This window comes from Solanum verrucosum, unplaced genomic scaffold, assembly GCF_900185275.1.
Source record: "Solanum verrucosum unplaced genomic scaffold, falcon-dt-bn FXZP01000217.1, whole genome shotgun sequence".
Classification (NCBI taxonomy): Eukaryota; Viridiplantae; Streptophyta; class Magnoliopsida; order Solanales; family Solanaceae; genus Solanum; species Solanum verrucosum.
In genome coordinates this window covers 1,656,209-1,680,931 of record NW_026020032.1, presented here as the reverse complement: position 1 = coordinate 1,680,931, position 24,723 = coordinate 1,656,209, and the positions used below count along the sequence as shown (strand labels likewise).

General features: G+C 34.5%; 4 protein-coding genes across 5 annotated transcripts in view; all 4 read left to right on the top strand.

Moving 5' to 3' along the window:
- The first annotated feature begins 3,369 nt into the window (after positions 1-3,369).
- LOC125821439 (LEAF RUST 10 DISEASE-RESISTANCE LOCUS RECEPTOR-LIKE PROTEIN KINASE-like 1.2) lies at positions 3,370-4,406 on the top strand. The gene is made up of 2 exons (XM_049500855.1): positions 3,370-3,376; positions 3,637-4,406. The coding sequence occupies exons 1-2, from the start codon at positions 3,370-3,372 to the stop codon at positions 4,404-4,406; spliced, it is 777 nt and encodes a 258-aa protein (XP_049356812.1).
- A 222-nt stretch (positions 4,407-4,628) lies between these two features.
- LOC125821438 (rust resistance kinase Lr10-like) lies at positions 4,629-6,809 on the top strand. The gene is made up of 4 exons (XM_049500854.1): positions 4,629-4,700; positions 4,802-4,911; positions 5,546-5,598; positions 5,714-6,809. The coding sequence occupies exons 1-4, from the start codon at positions 4,629-4,631 to the stop codon at positions 6,790-6,792; spliced, it is 1,314 nt and encodes a 437-aa protein (XP_049356811.1). The 3' UTR covers positions 6,793-6,809.
- A 1,030-nt stretch (positions 6,810-7,839) lies between these two features.
- Positions 7,840-10,063, top strand: LOC125821437 (rust resistance kinase Lr10-like). Its single transcript, XM_049500853.1, has 3 exons — positions 7,840-8,536; positions 8,651-8,731; positions 8,934-10,063. The coding sequence occupies exons 1-3, from the start codon at positions 7,840-7,842 to the stop codon at positions 10,061-10,063; spliced, it is 1,908 nt and encodes a 635-aa protein (XP_049356810.1).
- Positions 10,064-14,265: 4,202 nt separating this feature from the next.
- Positions 14,266-24,723, top strand: part of LOC125821553 (LEAF RUST 10 DISEASE-RESISTANCE LOCUS RECEPTOR-LIKE PROTEIN KINASE-like 2.1) — a 48,064-nt gene continuing 37,606 nt past the window's right edge. Inside the window, exons 1-4 of one of the 2 annotated variants that reach the window (XM_049500971.1) lie at positions 14,266-15,071; positions 16,198-16,233; positions 16,367-17,044; positions 22,238-22,421. In XM_049500971.1, the coding sequence (XP_049356928.1) occupies positions 14,294-15,071; positions 16,198-16,233; positions 16,367-17,044; positions 22,238-22,410 (1,665 nt within the window). In that variant the 5' untranslated portion in view covers positions 14,266-14,293 and the 3' untranslated portion in view covers positions 22,411-22,421. Of the gene's footprint in view, positions 15,072-16,197; positions 16,234-16,366; positions 17,045-22,237; positions 22,422-24,723 lie in introns of those variants that run through there. The other variant, XM_049500970.1, reaches the window with a different exon arrangement.

The window sequence follows — 24,723 nt, the reverse complement described above, 5'->3', positions numbered from 1 at the left end:
GAAGCCTTAAGAAGCAAGTAGGATATGAAAAAGTGAATGTCATGGGACCAAAGGAATGTTAAAAGATTATTATTAGGTTAAATTCTAAGGAATAAGACTTAAAAAGCAAGTGGACATCCAATAAAAACTAAAGTATAGATCACAAGTCACAACCTCTCCATAAGTTATACTTTATGAGTATTGGTTCATTCTTAATCAGATGTCTCGAGTTTGAGTTTTAGTATGAAATTGTTTTTGTTAGAGAGAGTTTTACCTTTCAATTAATGTGGGACTTTTTGACGTGAACTCATGTTTAATCGGACTTCAATGCAGATACCGAACGTCGAATTAGAAAAAATATATTTTATAAACATATAAAAAAATATTCTGGTTTGATTAATTTGAATTAGCGTGGTATAAAAAACGCTTTCTAAGATTTGAACAGAGTGATTGAAAAAAAAATGTATATATTCATCTTACAATAATTCTTGATATGATAACAAATATTGAGTGTACTTTAATACTTAAAAGGAAGTTTACTTTACAAGACTAATAATGAAATAATTATGGCTTCCAATTGGTATTTATCCAATTGAAAATTGAAACCTATTATTTGCTACTCATTATAGGAATTATAAGTTATCATTGAATAATAATGGGAAAATGCATAAGTACCCCAGCCTATGCCCAAAATTCCTGAGATACACCTAACATTTACTAGAGTCCTATTATCACCCCCCCCCCCCCCGAACTTATTTTATATATAATTTTCTACCCCTTTTCGGCCTACGTGGCACTATCCTTGAAAAAATTGTCAACACGCGTTGGGCCTACAAGATAGTGTCACGTAGGCTGAAAAGGGGTAGAAAATTATATATAAAATAAGTTTGGGGGATAATAGGATCTTAGTAAAGGTTACGTGTGTCTCAGGAATTTTGGGCATAGACTGAGGGTACTTATGCATTTTCCCAATAATAATACATGTAAATACTTTTTAAAGTATACTCAATATATTTTCTTCAAGTGGAAGGACTTTGCCTAAAACTTTTTCAACATTAAAACAAGTTCATGTAGTTTTTTTTTCTCCTTCTATGATTTTAGAGCTATTGCCCTTTTATATGCTTGGAAAAGAAGCAAATCACATAGGAACTTTTAATACAAGATTAAATGGGAAAACTATGAATGAAATAAAAAATTATCATGTAAGGGGCATTTCCTACTTTAATGGATCTGATGTAAATTCAAATTAATCAGGCTTATGGTGAATTCTAGACATCAAAATAACTAATGCAAAAAACAAAACTAGGTGTTTTGCCTAATTAGAAGTCTCACGTTGAAGCTATGAGAATATAATTATTTTTATAGAAAGCACTTTACCGTTTACTTCCCATTTTGAAAGATACTCATGTTCAAATATTACAAAAAAACTTTTCCAAAATTATGTAAGCACTTTGAAATTGAACAAGAATTCTAAGATGTCAAGTCACAAAAATAAGTTGATGTAACAAGTATTTACTTTTCAATGCATTAATGAAGAGGAAAAAAAACAGGTGAGTGGATTTTAGTTGGAAAAATATAATAAGGTTTTTTTTTTAATTGAAATTGACTTGAGATGACTTTAGCCTAGACAATTGATGTTGTTACTCAACTTGGTGATTTGTGTGATTTCAAGTGCTTTAGTACATAGAAACATTTATATAACAAAATTGACATCCACCTAGTTTCTATACCCTTAAATTATAGTCATTATTTAGCAATGTATGATGTTTGTACGATGCACTATCGCGAAAACGATATTCAGTAATTATTTACAACTTAAATGGAAGAAAACGATCTTCCAAATTGAAGATTTCATGTGCTGATTTTTTGTGTTATATTTTACCGATCTTCTGGATAGGAAAGGAAGGAGCTGAGTAATGTACCATTATCATTACATTTGTCGTTGCAACATATTTGTAAAGCACAAATATGCTCTGGTGATTACGTCTTCTATGGTAATATTACTAAGAAATATATAGTAGTATGAATCTTTTTGCCAAGAATATATGTAATTAAATAATAAAAGTACATTTTTTCTAATAGGTTAAACTTTTAGATGAGATAGTCACACACTTCAATAAGGTATCAGAGATGATCACATAGTTCAACATCCAGGGAGGAAATTAATCTCTTACATCTATCAAAAAAAAAAATCTTTTTTTTCCATAACTATTAACACTATATGACATATATTTTCCACTTCTGCCTCCTGTTAATTCCAATAACTCTCAAGTGTTAACAGGCTGTTAAAGGTGTACATTTGGGCCCTACATGTCTGGGCCTGTTTGTTCCACAGTCCATTATCTAAATAAATGATCCAGTCCACTTGCAATGATATATTATAAAGTTGTTATGTAACCATTGAGCATCAAAATTCATTAGTCTGACTAATTTAAATTCGTAACGTAAAACTCGAGGCAAGCTCATTTATATATATAAAAAAGACTCATCACTACAATTTGTATTAAAATCATGGTGATTGCCATGATTTGTGGCATACTCATTCACTCGGGAACAACTTTAAATATGTTACGTTTGAAGTTGCATAGGACTTGTCAGGCCTAATTTTAGACACTATGTATCTAAAGTTATTTCGAAGTGGTTGCGCAAGTCGCAAAGTTATGATGTAATGTTATATACTCAAATGATTTTAAGCAATGTTTTTTGCAGTGTGCTTTTTATGAAGCGGTATCATGATTTAAACTTTATGAATTCTGAATTTTAGGACAATGAAGCGGAATCAAGAATTTTAGTAAGCAATGCATTGGTGTTTCCTCTCCCTCAGCACCACATTGACTTTCTTGCAATTGTTTCTCTTTAATACAAGCAAATTTTCATTCGATTCTAAATTAATATATTGTGATTTTGACGTTATCACTGACATTCTAGTTTAGCATACGGAGGGGCCTATGGTTGGCAGAAAGTAATCATACCTAAGTCAAGTTGGACAAAAATTATTGAGTTTAGCCAAACTTAAAGGTAAGGTAGCTTTCTTGCTCCGCACCTCCACCCCTAGTTGTGGGATGGTATCAGCTTTTTGAGTGACCATTTAAGAGATTAACTTGGGAAGTCTAGAAAATATGAATACCAAGTGAAGTCATCTTGATATTAGACAAGTACCTATTTTGTGTAGCCCATAAGTATGTGAAAAGGGAGAGAAAAAAAAAACACCACCCTCCTCCCGTAGTGATATCTTCTACATTTTCTTTATCCTGTGTGAATATGGACTATGTCTCAAAAGCATACATTTTTATTACAATTTCAAGCTTAGTCAAAGAGTTTATTGGTCAATAATTGCAACTTTTTCGTTAAAAACTTGACCCCGGTAAAGTTAACTGGTACTTGTTGCGAATGGAAGGTGATAGTTATCCCATGAAATTAATCAAGGTGCACGCAAGTTATGGGCGCTATGTTTGTCAAAAAAAAATAAAGCTTGACCCAGTCAAGTTTAATCTTGAAAATTCAACTTTCTAATAAATGAGGTAGATACAGAATATATAGACCAAATGAAGTCAACTTTTTGCTAACAAGAAGGTAAAAAAGGTAAAATCCAAGAAACCCCTCTTCTCTTTTTAGTATATTTTTCATTATCTACTTGTTTAGTTTGTATATTTTCAGCTGTTTTCAAGATTACAGATGAACCAAGAAAAAAGGTATCATTAAACCTTTGTGTTTTCTGTTTCATTCTGCAAATAGATAAATGTTGTGCTGTTGATCCACAGTTTGTAGTATGTAATAAATCAGTAAATTGTAGATATGGTCAAAGAATAAGCTTTCCATTTTATATTCAAGATGTTCAAGAATCTTATTGTGGGTACCCTGGATTCGGGCTAAATTGTAGTGAACAAGGGTTTCCTGTTGTACATATTACTGGAAACGAGTATATAGTTGAAGATATTTCATACCAAGATGATATTTTTCAGATTAAAAATTCAGTCTTTAACATTACTACAAGCAATGGTTGTGTTTCTGATATCAAGAACGTGTCACTCGATCATAGTGCTTTTAAGTTTGTCAAGGAATCAAGAATTTACTTGTTGTCAAAGTGTAATGGATCGATATCTGAGGATCTTTTGAAGCACAGGATTGGTTTTGGTTGTGGTGGAGAAAATGGGAATGATTGGGGTCTTGCAATGTTTGCTGAGGATGAAAGCTTTGAGTCTGCATTACAAGTGCGTAAAAATCATGTACTGGTACCAGTAGAAATGCTTGGAAATGAAGGGAGTAATCGAGTTATTGACTGTATATCAAGTAACTGCAGTGACTGTGCAGAAAGTGGAGGACGCTGCGGATTTGATACTAACAATTATCAATTCAAATGTTTCTGCACTGACAGACCTCATGCTTCGAGTTGCCCACCTACCAGTAAGCCCCTATCTAGCAGTTAATTTTCCAGTATAATTATGTGGAACCTCATCTTATGATTAGGCACCGTGCTTTAGGTTCTTTTCTTGTGATTACCAAGCGCACAAAAAAGTATCGTTTGATGATCTAGGCATCAAGATGCAGCTGCATTAAGCATTTGGATTATGTGTTAACCACAAAATTTTGTGCAGCCAACTTTTAAAAAAAGAAGATAAATATAAAAATTGGTGGTAGGGGAAGGGGAAATGCGGGAGGGGATTACAAGATGGGGAATCGAACACCAACAAGGTGAAAGTTCAGGTAGCCAACCAATTGAGGTACGAAGATTTCCCTGTGCAGCCAAGTTAATATTCTCGTAGCAGCTAATTACTTCTCTGATGAATGGTGTCGTGTTCTGATTAATTACCATGCATTTCAGGGTTTGACCTCTTGTCCTGTTAACCCTGTGGTTATGCCAGCAGTATTTTCTGTTTGTTATTTGTTGAAGTTTAGAGTTAGACCAATGACTGCAGCCTCCTTTTCTGCTATGTTCTCTATGTTTCATCGGCTTATCTTCAACTTAGTTCAATGAGAGAGTAAATCTTGTCCAAAAGAGTTTCGTTGAGGAAGAATTGGAACCATAAGTTATCTTTTCTCACCTCATGTTCTATTTTGAGTCGACAACAATATTACTTTGTACATTCAAATGCACAAATAACAGTACGCGGATTGATAGTTATTTTCAAAGTTATAAGAACTACTCGAGTTGTGATGCCTTTAGCTTATAGTGTCATAAACCAAGAATTGATCGAAGCCATAGTATTCAAGCTAGTGATCTTCCTGCAAATTCATCGTTCACCTTCAGAACCAAATTCTACTGATTTGTTTGATCTATTGACTCCTAGTTTCACATTAGATTGGGAATTGTCGTTAAATTATTCCAGCTGTCTTCATAGAGAAGGGCGATACCAAAGTGACATTGAAAACAACTTCTTTTACTCCAGAGGTATTGGATATAAGAAGCTTGTCAGTTGCTTGTGTATGTCTGGTTTCATTTTTGGAAAGGATTTAGATGTGTGTTGGTTGGTTCATTCCAAGATGTTTAATATGTCAACGTGAACGGAAGTGAATTGCTTTCACTCTTATTGTGACTAATTAATCTTTCATTTCTGTGTATTTGCAGAAGCAAAAAGAAATTTGGGACTGATACTAGGCACAGGTACATGTCTGTTATCTGTAATTAGACTTGCACAAAATCTCCTATTGCCTTGCAAATGTTGTAATTGTTTTGTTGCCTCAAAACCAGGATCATTCTGGTGCATGACTTTCCTTTTTTCCCCCACATTTGCAGTTTTCTCTTGCATCGGAGTCGTGATTTTGCTCTTCTGCTTGAGAAAAAAGATTTTCTGGCACAAAAATCTCAGGTTTTGGGAATCTATAGCTGAGGATCACCAAAATATTGAAGCATTTCTGAAGAACTCCGGATCATATGGTCCAAAAAGATACAGCTATACAGACATCAAGCGAATCACCAGTCACTTCAAAAACAAACTAGGGCAAGGAGGATTTGGTAATGTATACAGAGGAAGTTTGCGTAACGGGAGTCAAGTGGCAGTGAAGGTCCTGAATGAACTAAGTAGGACATCACATGTTAACATTGTGAGCCTTGTGGGATTTTGTTTTGAGGGTCACAAAAGAGCTCTTTTATATGAGTTCATGCCAAATGGATCTCTTGAAAAGTTTATTTATGAGGAAATATCTGACGGAGTTCGCCAGTTAGGCTGGCAAATATTGTATGAAATTGCATTAGGCATTGCTCGAGGATTGGAGTACTTGCACCGTGGTTGTAACACTCGGATTTTGCATTTTGATATAAAGCCTCATAATATCCTACTTGATGAGGATTTTTGTCCAAAGATCTCCGACTTTGGTCTTGCCAAACTATGCATAAAAAAGGAGAGTATCGTGTCAATGTTAGGTCCACGAGGTACTATAGGCTATATTGCTCCAGAAGTTGTTTGCAGAAACTTGGGAGGTGTCTCTCACAAGTCTGACGTCTATAGCTATGGAATGATGGTCCTAGAGATGGTTGGAGGAAGAAAGAATGTTGATGTTGGAGTTGATCGTACAAGTGAAATCTACTTCCCACATTGGCTCTATCGACGAATTGAACTAGACGAAGAGCTTCAACTAATCGGAATAATGAATGAAGAGGAGAACGAATGTGCAAGAAAGATGGTGATAGCAAGTTTGTGGTGCATACAGACTGATCCTGCAAATCGACCATCGATGAGCAAGGTTGTGGAAATGTTAGAAGGGAAACTAGACTCTTTGCAAATGCCTCCCAAGCCTTACCTATATTCTCCCTCAAGATCAGAGGTAGATTCATCAATAATAGAACTGACAACAACAACAACATACCCAGTATAGTCCCACAAGTGTGGCGTGAGAAGGGTAAAGTGTAGACAGACCTCATCTCTACTTTTGTACTTTTGTGGGGTAGAGAGTTTTTTTCGATAGACTCTCTACGCCATGGAACAAAAACGATTAATTCGTCCATCATTCCCAAGAATGTCAACAATTTTGTTACAATTCTTTCTGATTTCTTCTTCATCTCTTAGTTGAGTGTTTTATTCAGCATTGACATCAGAGCTTACTATATTGGTTCTGTCAAATGAAAAGTGTTCTCAGATACCCATTTTGAGATTCTATGAGACATTAAATGTGCACAAGAACTACTAATTTTGTATATAAAAACTATGAAGCAAAATGTTCTTGGAATCTCAGTGTATAGTGAAGAAAATTTAGTCTCTTAAAGTTCAATTCTTGTCTCTCTAGCATCTTATATCTAAAAATGTTAGAATATAATTGTATATAGTGTCCTACTTGGAAAAGGAGTTTGACTAAACGGAGAAAAAAGAGAAAAGGATGAATAACTAGAGGAGAAAAGTCCTTTAGATGTTGACAGAACTCTTTTGAAATATCTAAATACAATTCTGAGACTTTTCCACTCCCAATTATGTTAGAATAGTCTTCTTTATATGTGTGTTTTTGACCATTAACTCTTTTCACCTTTTCGCGAGTTTCATATCTCAACTATCCATTGTTTGCTTTTACCTACCTAAACTATCACTCCCTCTGTATTAAAACATACATTCAATGTTGAATTGGCCAACACACACCTGTTGTCAAGTAGGAATAATATTTGGCAAACTCAACATCGTGGTTTGTTTTTATACAAAGAAAGTGATATATAGTTTAGGTAGGTAAAAGGCATAATGGAAAGTTGATATATGAAACTCACAAAAAAGACGACTACGTCTAGATATTGATGCAAGACTTCCAAGTGTTTACACCAAGATGTAGTTACTTTGAGTTTTCCTTCACAGCACCTAATATACGTTTCTCACAAATTTTCCAAATCAACTATGCTTTAAAATGTAAGTGTAGAGTCTTCCTCTTCTTGAGATATTTAATATGGCTATTACTTCATTTGTAAGCTTTCTTCTATCTCTTCTTCTTATCTTAGTTCAGGCAAAGGGCAGAAATGTTTCAACTTGTCCAAAGTCATTTTCATGTGGAGATTTTACAGACATGAGCTTTCCTTTCTCTCTTTCCACACAACCTGATTGTGGAATGATGTCCATGTCTGGTTGTGATGCTAAACCATATCCAAAAATCCAACTAGTTCCTGGAGGAGAATGGTACTATGCTATAGACATGCATAATTCATCAGTTTGGCTTAGGGACCCGAAGCTTCAAACAACGTTGACACAACACAAGTGCCAGGCTTTTAACAAAAATTTCTCCCTTCCAAACTATCATTTTATGTCTTTCCATATGGTTAATATTCACAGCTTCTTCAAATGCATCAGTACCAGTAATAATGCCCGTAACATTACACACAAGAAGAACGATCATTTTGTCGGTTATAATATGTACAATGGCTGTGAAGGCTTTAACATATACTACAATCTTTCCAAAGGAGCAGACAATCTTCCTACCAACTGTTCACTTATCAGATTGCCAATCGACTCAAGTCATGGTGATTTGTTCGACGTGTTAGGTCCTGAATTTCTAGTAGAATGGGAACTGTCTGATGAATGTAATGAATGTCATGATGGTGGAGGTCAATGCCAAACTGACAAAACCAACAAATTTTCTTGTCACAAAGGTAGACATCTCCAAAATAATCTATACATTCAAGGTCAAGTTCATGCTTCTTAAGTCCCTTTCTTGTTTCATGCCGCATAAATAATATATTTCATATTATTGCCCCCTTCTGTAGATGCAAAAACACCTACAAGTACTACCGATCAAAGAAAAGAAACAACTGGAAGAAATATGGTGGGGCTGATTGTGGGAACAGGTAGTAAAATATGTTTAATTGCTGCCATGTATTCTTATTACAGAATATTCTCATCATTTTGTATTAGCTCAAAACCTTTCTCTAGTGATAAAGAAACAGAAAGAAAAGAATTAAATAGTTTTCGGTACACGAAATGTATGGATGTGGAGCTGAGGGAAATTTTTTTCTCTGATGGGTCATGATTTCATTTTTTTTCCCACAGGTGCAAGTTTGTCTACTGTTGGACTGTTGGTTTTACTACTCTTTTGCTTCAGAGAAAAAAAGTTGTGGTACAAATACCGCATCAGATTTTGGGAATCTAATGCTCAGGATCACCAAAGAGTTGAAGAATTCTTAAAGAACTACGGATCATACGCTCCAAACAGATACAATTATACAGACATCAAAAGAATCACCGGTCGCTTCAGAAACAAACTAGGCCAAGGAGGATTTGGTAATGTATACAGAGGAAGTTTGCGTAACGGGAGTGAAGTAGCAGTAAAGGTCCTGAATGAACTAAAAGGCAGTGGTGAAGATTTCATTAATGAAGTGGCAAGTATTAGCAGAACATCACATGTCAACATTGTGAGCCTTGTGGGATTTTGTTTTGAGGGTCACAAAAGAGCTCTTGTATATGAGTTCATGCCAAATGGATCTCTTGAAAAATTTATCTATGAGGAAAGATCCGATAGTGTTCGCCAATTAGGTTGGCCAATATTATACAAAATTGCACTAGGCATTGCTCGAGGATTAGAGTACTTGCACCGTGGTTGTAACACTCGGATTTTGCATTTTGATATAAAGCCTCATAATATCCTTCTTGATGACAATTTTTGTCCTAAAATCTCTGATTTTGGTCTTGCTAAATTGTGCATGAAACAAGAGAGTATTGTGTCAATGTTAGGTCCACGAGGGACTATCGGTTATATTGCTCCAGAAATTGTTTGTAGAAACTTGGGAGGTGTCTCTCACAAGTCTGACGTCTATAGCTATGGAATGATGGTCCTAGAGATGGTTGGAGGAAGAAAAAATGTTGATGTTGGAGTTGATCGTACGAGTGAAATCTACTTTCCACATTGGCTCTATCGACGAATTGAACTAGACGAAGAGCTTCAACTAATCGGGATAATGAATGAAGAGGAGAATGAATGTGCAAGAAAGATGGTGATAGCGAGTTTATGGTGCATACAGACTGATCCTGCAAATCGACCATCGATGAGCAAGGTTGTGGAAATGTTAGAAGGGAAACTAGACTCTTTGCAAATGCCTCCCAAGCCTTACCTATATTCTCCCTCAAGATCAGAGGTAGATTCATCAATAATAGAACTGACAACAACAACTTACCTAGTATAGTCCCACAAGTGGGGTGTGACTTCATTTCTTAGTTGTTTGTTTTATTGAACATTGGCATCAGAGCATACTATATAGGTTCTATCAAATGAAAAGTGTTCTCAGGTACCTCTTTCATAGTGGTTTTTAGACTGTATGAGACATTCAATGTGCACAAGAACTACTTATTTTGTATATAAATTCTTGGAATTTAGTGAAGAAAATTAAGTCTCTAAGTTCAATTCTTGCCTCTCTAGCATTTTATTTCTAAAAATGTTAGAATAGAACGGTATATAGTGTCCTACTTGGAAAAAGATTGTGATCAAACAGAGAAAAAAGAGAAAAGGATGCATAACTAGAGGAGAAAAGTCTTGAAATTATGTAATAGGTGATTATTTTACAATTTCATAATGAAAAATATTAGTTATTTTTATACATTTGATTAAAGCGAGCACGGAATATCAAATTTTTAAAAAATAGAATAAGGTAAATTATTGGTGAAAGGAATGTGATATGAAACATCAGACACGAGCAGAAGGATTTTGACACATTTTGCCATGTGCTTCCTAATAAAATCAGATTTTATTTTATTTTTAAAAAATAAAATAAGTTTAGAACAAAATGGAAATATAATTGTGGTTATTTGTATGATTGAAAATATTTTCTGAAATATAACCTTTTTTTTTTAAAAAAAAAAAAAAAACTCCTTCATCCTTTAGCAAGAAAAAAAATCCTAAAAGGATTGTTGTTTTAGAAATTTAAAATAAGAAATAATAATTGTTTCCAACTATACTATTGTATTGAAGAACTACTTCTTAATAGGCGTTCAATTCTTAAAAAACATCTAATAAATAAGGGTACTTTAGTAAATTATACAAACAAACAAATAACAATAACATACCCCGCGTAAGCTTTTGATATGTGTCTAAAGAGAATCGAACCCCTATTGAGATGGATTATCTAATTAAGCGTAAGCAAAATCCTTCATTGTCTCTAAACCAAGTGACTACTTCAACTTAGTAACTTATATATTCTATTTATTATATATAAACTTTATTGGACGTGAAATAAGTTAAAGCAATACTTTTTTGAAACAAAAAAAGTAGAATTTTATTCAATAAATTGAGCAAAAAGAAAGTGATGTTTGAATATTTTTTTTCATAATTGTGGTTGTAGTTTGAAGCCTTAAGAAGCAAGTAGGATATGAAAAAGTGAATGTCATGGGACCAAAGGAATGTTAAAAGATTATTATTAGGTTAAATTCTAAGGAATAAGACTTAAAAAAGCAAGTGGACATCCAATAAAAACCAAAGTATACATCACTAGTCACAACCTCTCCATAAATTATACTTTAATTAGACGTTTCGAGTTGGAGTTTTAGTATGAAATTGCTTTTGTTAGAGAGAGTTTTACCTTTTAATGTGGAAGTTTTTTTTACGTGAATTCAAGTTTTATCCAGCTCCAATACAGATACCAAACATCGAGTTTTTTTTTTTTTTTTACAAACATATATAAAGAATTTGCTGGTTTGACTAATTCAAATTTGTGTGGGTTAAAGAAACGCTTTCTAAGATTTGAACTGAGCGATTGAAAATAAAAATCGTATATATTTAATTCACCGTAATTCTTCATGGTGGCATGAGTATATTTTAATACTTAAAAGGAAGTTTACTTTACAAGACTAATAATGAAATAATTATGGCTTCCAATTGGTATATCCAATTGAAAATTGAAACCTATTATTTGCTACTCATTGTAGGAATTATAAGTTATTATTGAATAATAATACATGTATATACTTTTTAAAGTTTACTCTATTTTCTTTAAGTGGAAGGACTTTGCCTTAAGCTTTTTCAAGATTAAAGTAAGTGCTAGTAGTTTTGTTTTCCCTTCAATGATTTTTGAGCTATTTTCCTTTTATATGCTTGGAAAAGAAGCAAATCACATAGGAAATTTTAATACAAGATTAAATGGGAAAACCATGAATAAAATAAAAAATTATCATTTTATGGGCCATTTCCTGCTTTAATGGATCTTAATTATGTGGTGTAAATTCAAATTAATCAGGCGTCAAAAGTAAATTCCAAACATCAAAATAACAAATACAAAAAAACAAAACTAGGTGTTTTGCCTAATCAAAAGTCTCACGGTCAAGTCATGAGAATAAAATGAGAACACTTTACTTATAACTTTTCCAAAATTATGTAACTACTTAGAAATTGAACAAGAATACTAAGATGTCAAAGTCACAAAAATAAGTTGATGTAACAAGCATTTACTTTTCAATGCATTAATGAAAGAGGAAAAAAAAAAACAGGTGAGTGGATTTTAGTTGAAAAAAATATAATAAGTTTTTTTTTATATTGAAAATGACTTGAGATGACTTTGGCCTAGACAATTGATGTTGTTACTCAACTTGGTGATTTGTGTGATTTCAAGTGCTTCAATATATAGAAGCATTTATATAACAAAATTGACATCTACCTAGTTTCTATACCCTTAAATTTTAGTCCATTATTTAGCAATGTATGATGTTTGTACGATGCACTATCGAAAAAACGATATTCAGTAATTATTTACAACTTAAATGGAAGAAAACGATCTTCCAAATTGAAGACTTCATGTGCTGATTTTTTGTGTTATATTTTACCGATCTTCTGGATATGAAAGGAAGGAGCTGAGTAATGTACCATTATCATTGCATTTGTTGCCACATATTTGTAAAGCACAAATATGCTTTGGTGATAACGTCTTCTATGGTAATATCACTAAGAAATATAAAGTTGTATATATAGATCTTTTTGTTGAGAATATAATTAAATAATAAAAGTACGTTTTTTCTAACAATTTAAACTTTTAGAAGAGATAGTCACACTTTAATATGATATCAGAGATGATCACACAGTTCAACATCTAGGGAGGAAATTAATTTTTCTTACATCTATCAATTTTTTTTATTTTTTTTTCATAACTATTAACACTATGACATATATTTTCCACTTCTGCCTCTTGTTAATTCCAATAACTCTTTAACAGGCCGTTAAAGATGTAGATTTGGGCCCTACATGTCTGGGCCTGTTTGTTCCACAGTCCATTATCTAAATAAATGATCCAGTCCACTTGCAATGATATATTATAAAGTTGTTAAGTCCATTATCTAAATAAATGATCCAGTCCACTAGCAATGATATATTATAAAGTCCATTGAGCATCGAAATTCATTAGTCTGACTAATTTGAATTCGTACCTAAAACTCGAGACAATCTCATTTATCAAAAAAAAAGAAAGAAGCAATTTTATGATTTGAACTTTATGAATTCTGAATTTTAGGACAATGAAGGAGAATATAATCAAAAATTTCAGCAAGCAATGCATTGGTGTTTCCTCTCCCTCAGCACCATGTTGGCTTTCTTGCAATTGTTTCTCTTTAATACAAGCAAATTTTCATTCGATTCTAAGTTAATATATTATGATTTTGACGTTGTCACGGACAGTCTAGTCTAGCATACGGAGGGGCCTATACGATTGGCAGAAAGTAATCACACCCAAGTCGGTTACTTTGCCTCATGTCACCCTTCCAAGACATCTCAGGAAGGCGCCACGTGACAGTTGGACTAAAACTATTGAGTTTAGCCAAACTTATAGGTAAGGTAGCTTTCTAGCTCCGCGCCTCCACCCCTGGTTGTGGGATGGAATCAACTTTTTGAGTGACCATTTAAGAGATTAACTCAGAAAGTCAATAGAATGTGAATACCAAGTGAAGTCATCTTGATATTAGACAAGTACCTATTTTATGTAGCCCACAAGTATGTGAAAAGAGATAAAAAATAATATAAAAGAACAACATCCTCCCCCCTTGGTGATTTCTTCTTCATTTTCTTTATCCTGTGTGAATATGGACTATGTCTCAAAAGCATACATTTTTATTACAATTTCAAGCTTAGTCAAAGAGTTTATTGGTCAGTAATTGCAACTTCTTCGTTAAAAACTTGACCCCGGTAGAGTTATCTAGTACTTGTTGCTAATGGGAGGTGACAAGTATCACATGGAATTAGTCAAGGTGCACGCAAGTTGTATGGGCGCCATGCTTGTCAAACAAAAAGAAGCTTGACCCCAGTCAAATTGTAGAGACCAAATGAAGTCAACTTTTTGCTAACAAGAAGGTAAAATCCAAGAAACCCCTCTTCTCTCTTTAGTATATTTTTCATTATCTACTTGTGTAGTAGCATATTTTTCAGTTATTTAAGATTAAAGATGAACCAAGAAAAAAGGTATATCTTGATAGCATCATTAAACCTTTGTGTTTTCTGCTTCATTCTGCAACTAGATAAATGTTTTGCTGTTGATCCACAGTTTGTAGTATGTAATAAACCAGTAAATTGTAGATATGGTCCAAGAATAAGCTTTCCATTTTATATAGAAGATGTTCAAGAATCTTATTGTGGGTACCCTGGATTTGGGCTAAATTGTAGTGAACAAGGGTTTCCTGTTGTGCATATTACTGGAAATGAGTATATAGTTGAAGATATAAAATATCAAGATCAGACTTTTCAGCTTAAAAATTCAGTCTTTAACAGCACTACAAGGAATGGTTGTGTTTCTGATATCAAGAACGTGTCGCTCGATAATCGCCCTTTTCAGTTTGTTAAGAAATCGAAAATTTACTTGCTGTCAAAGTGTAATGGATCGATATCCCAGAATCTTTCGACGCACATGATTGGTTTTGGTTGTAGTGGAGAAAATGGGAATGATTGGGGTCTTGCAATGTTTGCTGAGGATGAGAGCTTTGAGTCTGCATTACAAGTGTGTGAAAAACATGTAATGGCACCAGTAGAAATGCTTGGAGATGAGGGAAGTAATCGAGATGTTGACTATCTAGTGCTTTTGAGAAGGGGGTTTAGATTGAAATGGACTGCTATGAATTGCAGTGAATGTGCAGAAAGTGGAGGACATTGCGGATTTGATGTTAACAATTATCAATTCAAATGTTTCTGCACTGACAGGCCTCATGCTTTGAGTTGCCCACCTACAAGTAAGCCCCTATCTAGCAGTTAATTTTCCAGTATAATTATGCGGAACCTCATCTTATGATTAGGCACCGTGCTTTAGGTTCTTTTCTTGTGATTACCATGCGCACAAAAAAGTATCGTTTGATGATCTAGGCATCAAGATGCAGCTGCATTAAGCATTTGGATTATGTGTTAACGACAAAATTTCGTGCAGCCAACTTTTAAAAAAAGAAGATAAATATAAAAATTGGTGGTAGGGGAAGGGGAAATGCGGGAGGGGATTACAAGATGGGGAATCGAACACCAACAAGGTGAAACTTCTGGTAGCCAACCAATTGAGGTACGAAGATTTCCCTGTGCAGCCAAGTTAATATTCTCGTAGCAGCTAATTACTTCTCTGATGAATGGTGCCTTGTTCTGATTAATTACCATGCATTTCAGGGTTTGACCTCTTGTCCTGTTAACCCTGTGGTTATGCCAGCAGTATTTTCTGCTCATTACTTGTTGAAGTTTAGAGTTAGACCTTTTCTGCCATGTTCTCTATGTTACATCGGCTTATCTTCAACTTAGTTCAATTAGAGAGTAAATCTTGTCCAAAAGAGTTTCGTTGTGGAAGAATTGGAACCATAAGTTATCTTTTCCCACCTCACGTTCTATTCTGAGTCGACAACAATATTACTTTGTACATTCAAATGCACAAATAACAGTACGCGGATTGATAGTTATTTTCAAAGTTATAAGAACTACTCGAGTTGTGATGCCTTTAGCTTATAGTGTCATAATCCAAGAACAGATCAAAGACATAGTATTCCAGCTAGCGATCTTCCTGCAAATTCATCGTTCACCTTCAGAACCAAATTCTACTGATTTGCTGGATCTATTGACTCCTAGTTTCACATTAGATTGGGAATTGTCGTTAAATTATTCCAGCTGTCTTCATAGAGAAGGGCGATACCAAAGTGACATTGAAAACAACTTCTTTTGCTCCAGAGGTCAGTTGCTTGTGTATGTCTGGTTTCATTTTTGGAAAGGATTTAGATGTGTGTTGGTTGGTTAATTCCAAGATGTTTAATATGTCAACGTGAACGAAAGTGAATTGCTTTCACTCTTATTGTGACTAATTAATCTTTCATTTCTGTGTATTTGCAGAAGCAAAAAGTAACTTGGGACTGATACTAGGCACAGGTACATGTCTGTTATCTGTAATTAGACTTGCACAAAAAATCTCCTATTGCCTTGCAAATGTTGTAATTGTTGTGTTGCCTCAAAACCAGGCTCTTTCCGGTGCATGACTTTCCTTTTTCCCCCACATTTGCAGTTTTCTCTTGCATCGGAGTCGTGATTTTGCTCTTCTGCTTGAGAAAAAAGATTTTCTGGCACAGAAATATCAGGTTTTGGGAATCTATAGCTGAGGATCAACGAAATATTGAAGCATTTCTGAAGAACTCTGGGTCATATGCTCCAAAAAGATACAGCTATGCAGACATCAAACGAATCACCAGTCACTTTAAAAACAAACTAGGCCAAGGAGGATTTGGTAATGTATACAGAGGAAGTTTGCGTAACGGGAGTCAAGTGGCAGTGAAGGTCCTGAATGAACTAAAAGGCAGTGGTGAAGATTTCATTAATGAGGTAGCAAGTATTAGCAGGACATCACATGTTAACATTGTGTGCCTTGTGGGATTTTGTTTTGAGGGTCACAAAAGAGCTCTTATTTATGAATTCATGCCAAATGGATCTCTTGAAAAGTTTATCTATGATGAAAGATCTGACGGAGTTCGCCAATTAGGCTGGCCAATATTATATGAAATCTCACTAGGCATTGCTCAAGGATTGGAGTACTTGCACCGTGGCTGTAACACTCGGATTTTGCATTTTGATATAAAGCCTCATAATATCCTACTAGATGAGGATTTTTGTCCAAAGATCTCCGACTTTGGTCTTGCCAAACTATGCATAAAAAAGGAGAGTATCGTGTCAATGTTAGGTCCACGAGGTACTATAGGCTATATTGCTCCAGAAGTTGTTTGCAGAAACTTGGGAGGTGTCTCTCACAAGTCTGATGTCTATAGCTATGGAATGATGGTCCTAGAGATGGTTGGAGGAAGAAAGAATGTTGATGTTGGAGTTGATCGTACGAGTGAAATCTACTTTCCACATTGGCCCTATCGACGAATAGAACTAGATGAAGAGCTTCAACTAATCGGGATAATGAATGAAGAGGAGAACGAATGTGCAAGAAAGATGGTGATAGCAAGTTTGTGGTGCATACAGACTGATCCGGCAAATCGGCCCTCGATGAGCAAGGTTGTGGAAATGTTAGAAGGGAAACTAGACTCTTTGCAAATGCCTCCCAAGCCTTATCTATATTCTCCCTCAAGATCAGAGGTAGATTCATCAATAATAGAACTGACAACAACAACAACGTAACCAGTATAGTCCCACAAGTGAGGTGTGACTTCATTTCTTAGTTGTGTTTTATTGAACATTGGCATCAGAGCATACTATATAGGTTCTGTCAAATGAAAAGTGTTCTCAGGTACCTCTTTCATAGTGGTTTTCAGATTGTATAGACATTCAATGTGCACAAGAACTACATATTTTGTATATAAAGACTATGAAGCAAAATATTCTTGGAATTTCATTGTATAGTGAAGAAAATTAAGTCTCTTAGTTCAATTCTTGTCTCTCTAGCATTTTATGTCTAAAAATGTTAGAATAGTACGGTATATAGTGTCCTACTTGGAAAAAGATTGTGACCAAACGGAGAAAAAAGAGAAAAGGATGCATAACTAGAGGAGAAAAGTCCTTTAGATGTTGACAGAGCTCTTTGGAAATATCTATATACTAGTCTTTGGGAACGTGCTTTCCACGTTTGTCCCATATTATTATTATTATAAAACTTCTTTATATTTTAAAAATTGAATTATAAAATAGAATTTGTTGAAATTTAAAATATTAATTCACTTTCCATGTTTTCTGATAGGAACACTTAATAGTTTAAATGTGAACATAAGCAAGGTTGGTTATGTTTTCAATTGCTTCTCATATTAAAACTTATGTCATGACTTTCAGAAATTGGGAATTCCTCCTCTTATAGTCGTATGCATATCAAGAAGTTGTTGTCGAATGAAAGTAGTATTTTGTAAATGTTGAACAAAAAGTTTATCAACATATGTCTTCTTTAATATGGCTAGAATATCATTGTCAATTTTATAGTATACACCTAGTAAAAAAGTAGTAATTATATTATGACGAAGATAGTTAATTATTATTGACATCAAAAAAATTGAATCAATATATATTAATTATCATTGCACCTACATGTATCCTTTCTTTGATTCAAGATTATGATTTCTTTAACATAAGAATATTATTTGTATGGTTGAAATATAATCATATTACGAAATATAATAAGAATCAATCTCTCTATTCAAGAACATTTTCTTTCATATGAAAATTTGACATAAGAGTATTACTTGCATTGTTTAAGTATAATTGCATTACGAAATATAATAAGAATCGGTCCTTAGTAAACAACAAGGGACTTGATATAAAAAATTAAAATATGTAAAAGATGTTAAAAAGTATAAGATCTAAATATCCTGAAAATTATACCGACAATTTCTCAAATCTCAAAAATCTTATTTATATTTCACGTCTCCTACAAACTATATTTTATGTATGTGAAATAATAAAATTGATAAAAAGAGAGTTGCAAATAGCATATCCATTATGTACCTGATGATGAGAAGTGAAGAGCACACAGTTGCCAAATAAAATCTGAAATGTAGAGAAATAAATAAGAATTAGTTAGCAAACTCAAGGAAATCTTCATATATTAAACATATATTGTTGATAACTAAAATGAGCACACGAGGAATACAGTAGTTACCAATCAACAATATATATTTATATATTCAAACTTTTATGGCATATAGCTGCTAATCTATATATTATATAAAGCTTAAAGATGAAAGATTAATGTGACTTGAGTTGTAGAAAATCACTGCACATGCACTATATATTACTCCAATTCTATTTGACAAGGAACATGAAAAGTTCACATAACTTTTGGAAGCTCAAGGGAAAAAATAGTAAATGTGAGATATGAAATAGTAGGATTGTAAATTGAGTTCAAGTAATCTGTATTAGGTTAATTAATGGGGAGATGAAAGATTTCTATCAATTAAATGTAGTTAAACTACTGATAAATAACTTTTAATATTTTATTATTTACATGTTTTATAACATTTTTATTTAGTCTAGGGGCAAAATGGTAATCCAACTTTGAATGTTGGAGCTTCCCACTTATAATATATATATATATATATATATATATATATTCTGAGACTTTTCCACTCCCAAAAATGTTAGAATAGACCATTAACTGTTATCACCTTTTTACGAGTTTCATACCTCAATTATCTATTGTTCACTTTTACCTACCTAAACTATCACTGCCTCTGTATTAAAACATACCTTCGATGTTGAATTGGCCTACACACGCCTGTTGTCGAGTCGGAATAATATTTGGCAAACTCAGCATCGTGGTGTATTTTAATACAAAGAGAGTGATATATAGTTTAAGTAGGTAAATGGAACAATTGATAGTTGATATATGAAACTAACAAAAAAAATGATAGTTGTCTCTTCACTAGGCTTGACGAGTAAGTCTAAATATTGATGCAAGACTTCAAGTCTTTACACCAAGATATACGTTTCTCACAAATTGTCCAAATCAACTCTGCTTTTAAATGTAAGTGTAGTGAACAAATGAATTCATAATATAGTCTTCCTCTTCTTGAGATATTTATATGGCTATCACTTCATTTGCAAGGTTTCTTCTATCACTTCTTCTTATCTTAGTTCAGGCAAAGGGCAGAAATGTTTCAACTTGTCCAAAGTCATTTTCATGTGGAAATTTTACTGACCTGAGATTTCCTTACTCTCTTCCCACACAACCCGATTGTGGAATAATATTCATGTCTGGTTGTGATGCTAAACCATTTCCAAGAATCCAACTAGTTCCTGGAGGAGAATGGTACTATGTTTTAAAGATGCATGATTCATCAGTTTGGCTAGGGGACCCGAAGCTTCAAACAACGTTGACACAACACAAGTGCCAGGCGCTTAACAAAACTTTCTCCCTTCCATACTCTCCTTCTATTTCTTTCAATATGATTAATCTTATAAACATCTTCAAATGCATCAGTAGCAGTAATAATGTCCATAACATTACGCAGAAGAAGAACGATCATTTTGTGGGTTATAATATGTACAGTGGCCGTGAAGGCTTTAGCATATACTACAAGCTTTCCGATGAATACATAGGAGCAGACAATATTCCTACCAACTGTTCACTTATCAGATTGCCAATTCACTCAAAAATAGGTGATTTGTTCGACGTGTTAGGTCCCAAATTTCTAGTAGAATGGAAACTGTCTGATGAATGTAATGAATGTCATTTTGGTGGAGGTCAATGCCAGCCTGATAAAACCAACAACTTTTCTTGTCACAAAGGTAGACATATCCATATATGTACTTAATTTTCAAGGTCAAGTTAACATTATCCCCAGTTTTAGATAGTTTTTTTCTTCTACCGAAAATTGAGGTAGGGGCAGGGGCGGAGCCATGTGGGAGCAAACTTGTCTCCATTCCAAATTAAACACTTATTCTCCTAATAACATTAGTAGACTTTTTCGCTTAATCGGATATATGTTTTATAATCCGATTCTCACAAGTACTGCTGATGTTGCAGATGTTAGCACAAGTATTGGTGTTGCAAATGATAGCACTCTATCAGCAGGGACATCAAAAAGGGGTTCCCTTCGGATAATCTGGTTCGTGGTGGCCACAGGTAACTTTTCTGCTTTTTTCACAAAAAAGGGAATAGGACAGTGAAGAAAAATATGTCAAATAATAAGGAAAGAGAATTCAGGGAAATGAAACAGTAACAACAACAAAATAATATGGTAACTAAAAAAGAAAATACATGAATAAGACTAATACTACGACAAGCACGGAGGCCCCCACCAAACCTAAACCCACCAAAAAGAGAATCAGAGCTCAACTAACAACTATCCTTCTAAGTTCTACCCTAATCTGTATACTCTCCTATCTAAGGACTTTCAGAATGAATTTAACTTAAGAGAAGATGCACGGATACCCCAGTGTGGAGGTAGAGAGACTGTCGTTTCTTGTTTCAAGATTTTTGTTTCTATTTGTCGCTTCTTTGTACTTCGATTAGCTAATGTTGAAAATGTATGGTTATGTTTTGTATAGTATTTTGCTAAGGTTTCTTCATTTTTATTATTTCCATTTCCGAACTGCTTTACTTTTTTATCAGCCAACGGCCTCTATTGGGAACAGTCTGTCTACCTCTTAGGTAGGGGTAAGGTTTGCGTATACCTACCCTCCCCTAACCCTACTTTGTGGGATTATACTGGCTATTATGTTGTTGTTGTAGTCCCTGATGGGGCATGGCTTCATTTTTTTCCCACAGGTGCAAGTCTGTTTACTATTGGGCTGTTGGTTTTACTCTTCTGCTTCAAAAAAGAGATTTTGTGGTACAAATACATTAGGTTTTGGGAATCTAATGCTGAGGATCACCAAAAAGTTGAAAAATTCTTAAAGAACTATGGATCATATGCTCCAAACAGATACAATTATACAGACATCAAAAGAATCACCGGTCACTTCAGAAACAAACTAGGCCATGGAGGATTTGGTAATGTATACAGAGGAAGTTTGCGTAACGGGAGTGAAGTAGCAGTAAAGGTCCTGAATGAACTAAAAGGCAGTGGTGAAGATTTCATTAACGAAGTGGCAAGTATTAGCAGAACATCACATGTTAACATTGTGACCCTTGTGGGATTTTGTTTTGAAGGTCACAAAAGAGCTCTTGTATATGAGTTCATGCCAAATGGATCTCTTGAAAAGTTTATCTATGAGGAAAGATCTGACAATGTTCGCCAATTAGGTTGGCCAATATTATACAAAATTGCACTAGGCATTGCTCGAGGATTGGAGTACTTGCACCGTGGTGGTAACACTCAGATTTTGCATTTTGATATAAAGCCTCATAATATCCTTCTTGATGACAACTTTTGTCCTAAAATCTCTGATTTTGGTCTTGCCAAATTGTGCATGAAACAGGAGAGTATTGTGTCAATGTTAGGTCCACGAGGGACTATCGGTTATATTGCTCCAGAAATTGTTTGTAGAAACTTAGGAGGTGTCTCTCACAAGTCTGATGTCTATAGCTATGGAATGATGGTCCTAGAGATGGTTGGAGGAAGAAAAAATGTTGATGTAGGAGTTGATCGCACGAGTGAAATCTACTTTCCACATTGGCTCTAACAGCAAATTGAACTAGACGAAGAGCTTCAATTAATCGGGATAATGATTGAAAAGGAGAAAGAATGTGCAAGAAAGATGGTGATGGTGAGTTTATGGTGCATACAGACTGATCCCTCAAATCGACCATCTATGAGCAAAGTTGTAGAAATGTTAGAAGGGAATGTAGACTCTTTGGAAATGCCTCCCAAGCCTTATCTATTTTCTCCCTCAAGATCAAAGGTAGATTCATCAATAATAGAACTGACAACAACAACATACCCAGTATAGTCCCCACGAATGGGCCGTGAGAAGGGTGGGGTGTAGGCAGACCTTACCTAGAGGTTGTTCCCGATAGACCCCCGGCTCAAGAAAGTCATTTTTCAGAAAATGGTTTGAAAGAAATGTAAGAGTAAAATGTTTAGTTGACTAAGTATTTGCTAGTACTTAACTAGCAAAGAGAAAGAAAGATATAGTTCAAGTGTTCAACCATATCTTTTAATTTCATTTTGTGATTTTCGTTAGTTGTCAAGGATGTAATATTACTACATTGGAGGTTAAATATTAAGGCCTTAATTTCCCTATTCTTCAATTTTTCTTGAGGAAGAAGAGTTGTTAGTCCTTCAAGAGAGAGATCTCTCTTCTCGACATAAGTTGTGTAGTATCTAATTCGCTCGGCATAAGTTTAGAGAACTTTTGTGTCGCTCAGCATAAGTTCCGTAGGAATTAAGTTATCTGACATAAGTTGTGTAATATCTAATTTGCTTGATATAAGATTATAGATCTTTTGTCAAACTCAACATATATAAGTATCATAGAAATTTAAGTTATGTCTTTTACGCCATAACTTGTTCTAAATTGAACCTATTCCTCTTATACGACTACTTGTTTATCTTAGTTTATTTTTAAAGAGGATAAAATATATAAGCAGTAGTTATCTATAATAGTTATAGGCAACAGTTATTAGGCAGTTATCTACAATAGTTATTAGGTAGTTATCTACAACAGTAACTATTTATATGTTAGGAGTTATCTTTATGTTTAGTATAAATATATGTATTTAGCAGAGATTCTGCAAGAAGAAGAAAAGTATTATTTTTGTCTTTATATTTGGAGATTTGTCCACTCCATATGGACTTAGTGTCACGCCCCGAGACTACCCCCGAGACGCAGACACGGGACCTAGGACCACAAGTGATCTCAAGCTAACTCTGCTGACATGATCATGGGCACACTAAAGATAATAAATTGATGTGGAAGCTAAATCATAAATAAAATAAAAAGGATGGGGAATACCCATATACCATAACTGAGATAAATGAAAACTAATGAGTTTAATACAAAGAAGATATTAACTCAATACTAAGCTGAATCTAACTATGTCTGAAAATAGCCTCTAATTGACTAGAAATGTTGGGACAGGCCCCAGCCAAGTCTAGTAAAACTGAAACTAAAGACTAAAAATAATATTGAAAGGAAACTCATGACTATTGTCCTCGAAGAATGAGGACTCACCACTGATTTTGCTGAACTGAAGATCGGGAACCGATCTAAGCGTGATCTGGATGCTGAGAACCTGAACCTACATCACGAGAAGATGTAGCGCACGTATGCGTCACTACTTGAAAGGTACTGAGCATGCAAGATAAAGTAAATCTGAAATAACATATAACTGAACAAATCAGATAAACAATGATACAATCTGAACATGATATAGATACTAAATGCTGAGATAACTGAATGCAGTGACCAATTTATAACATGCTGAAACTGAATATTGGATATACTGATAATGGTCAATGCAATAGAATCTGACTGAACTGTGGGAGCTACTAATAACCGACATAAAACCACATGAGCTAAATGTGGAGTCCGATGTATACGCCCCATCGAGAGGACCCAATATACCATGCCAGAGGTATATAGGCATGCTGGCGTGATTACTCAAACTGATGTTGCCCACAGAGGGGACTTACACCTACGTGGCTCGTAGTTCTAGGACTATATGGGTACGCTGAACCCTAGTCCAACTCGGTATTATGCTACCCCCAATGAATTAAATGGCTAGCTGGTTATGACTGAATTTCTGTAAATACTGGATAGCTCAAAACTGAACATGCAAACTGAGAATGCAACAATTGATCTGATAATGATGCATTAATAACTGTAATGACCTTCATGGTCATTTCTGTGTCTTGCCTTCTGTGTGTCGTTTAGAGTGTTCCTATAGCGACCCCAAGTCATTAATGACTTGCTGGGACTGACAGTTCGGTCACCTGGTCGTTCGTTTGGTCTTGGTGCGAGTTTTTGTGTTTTGGAGCTTATGAACCTTGAACG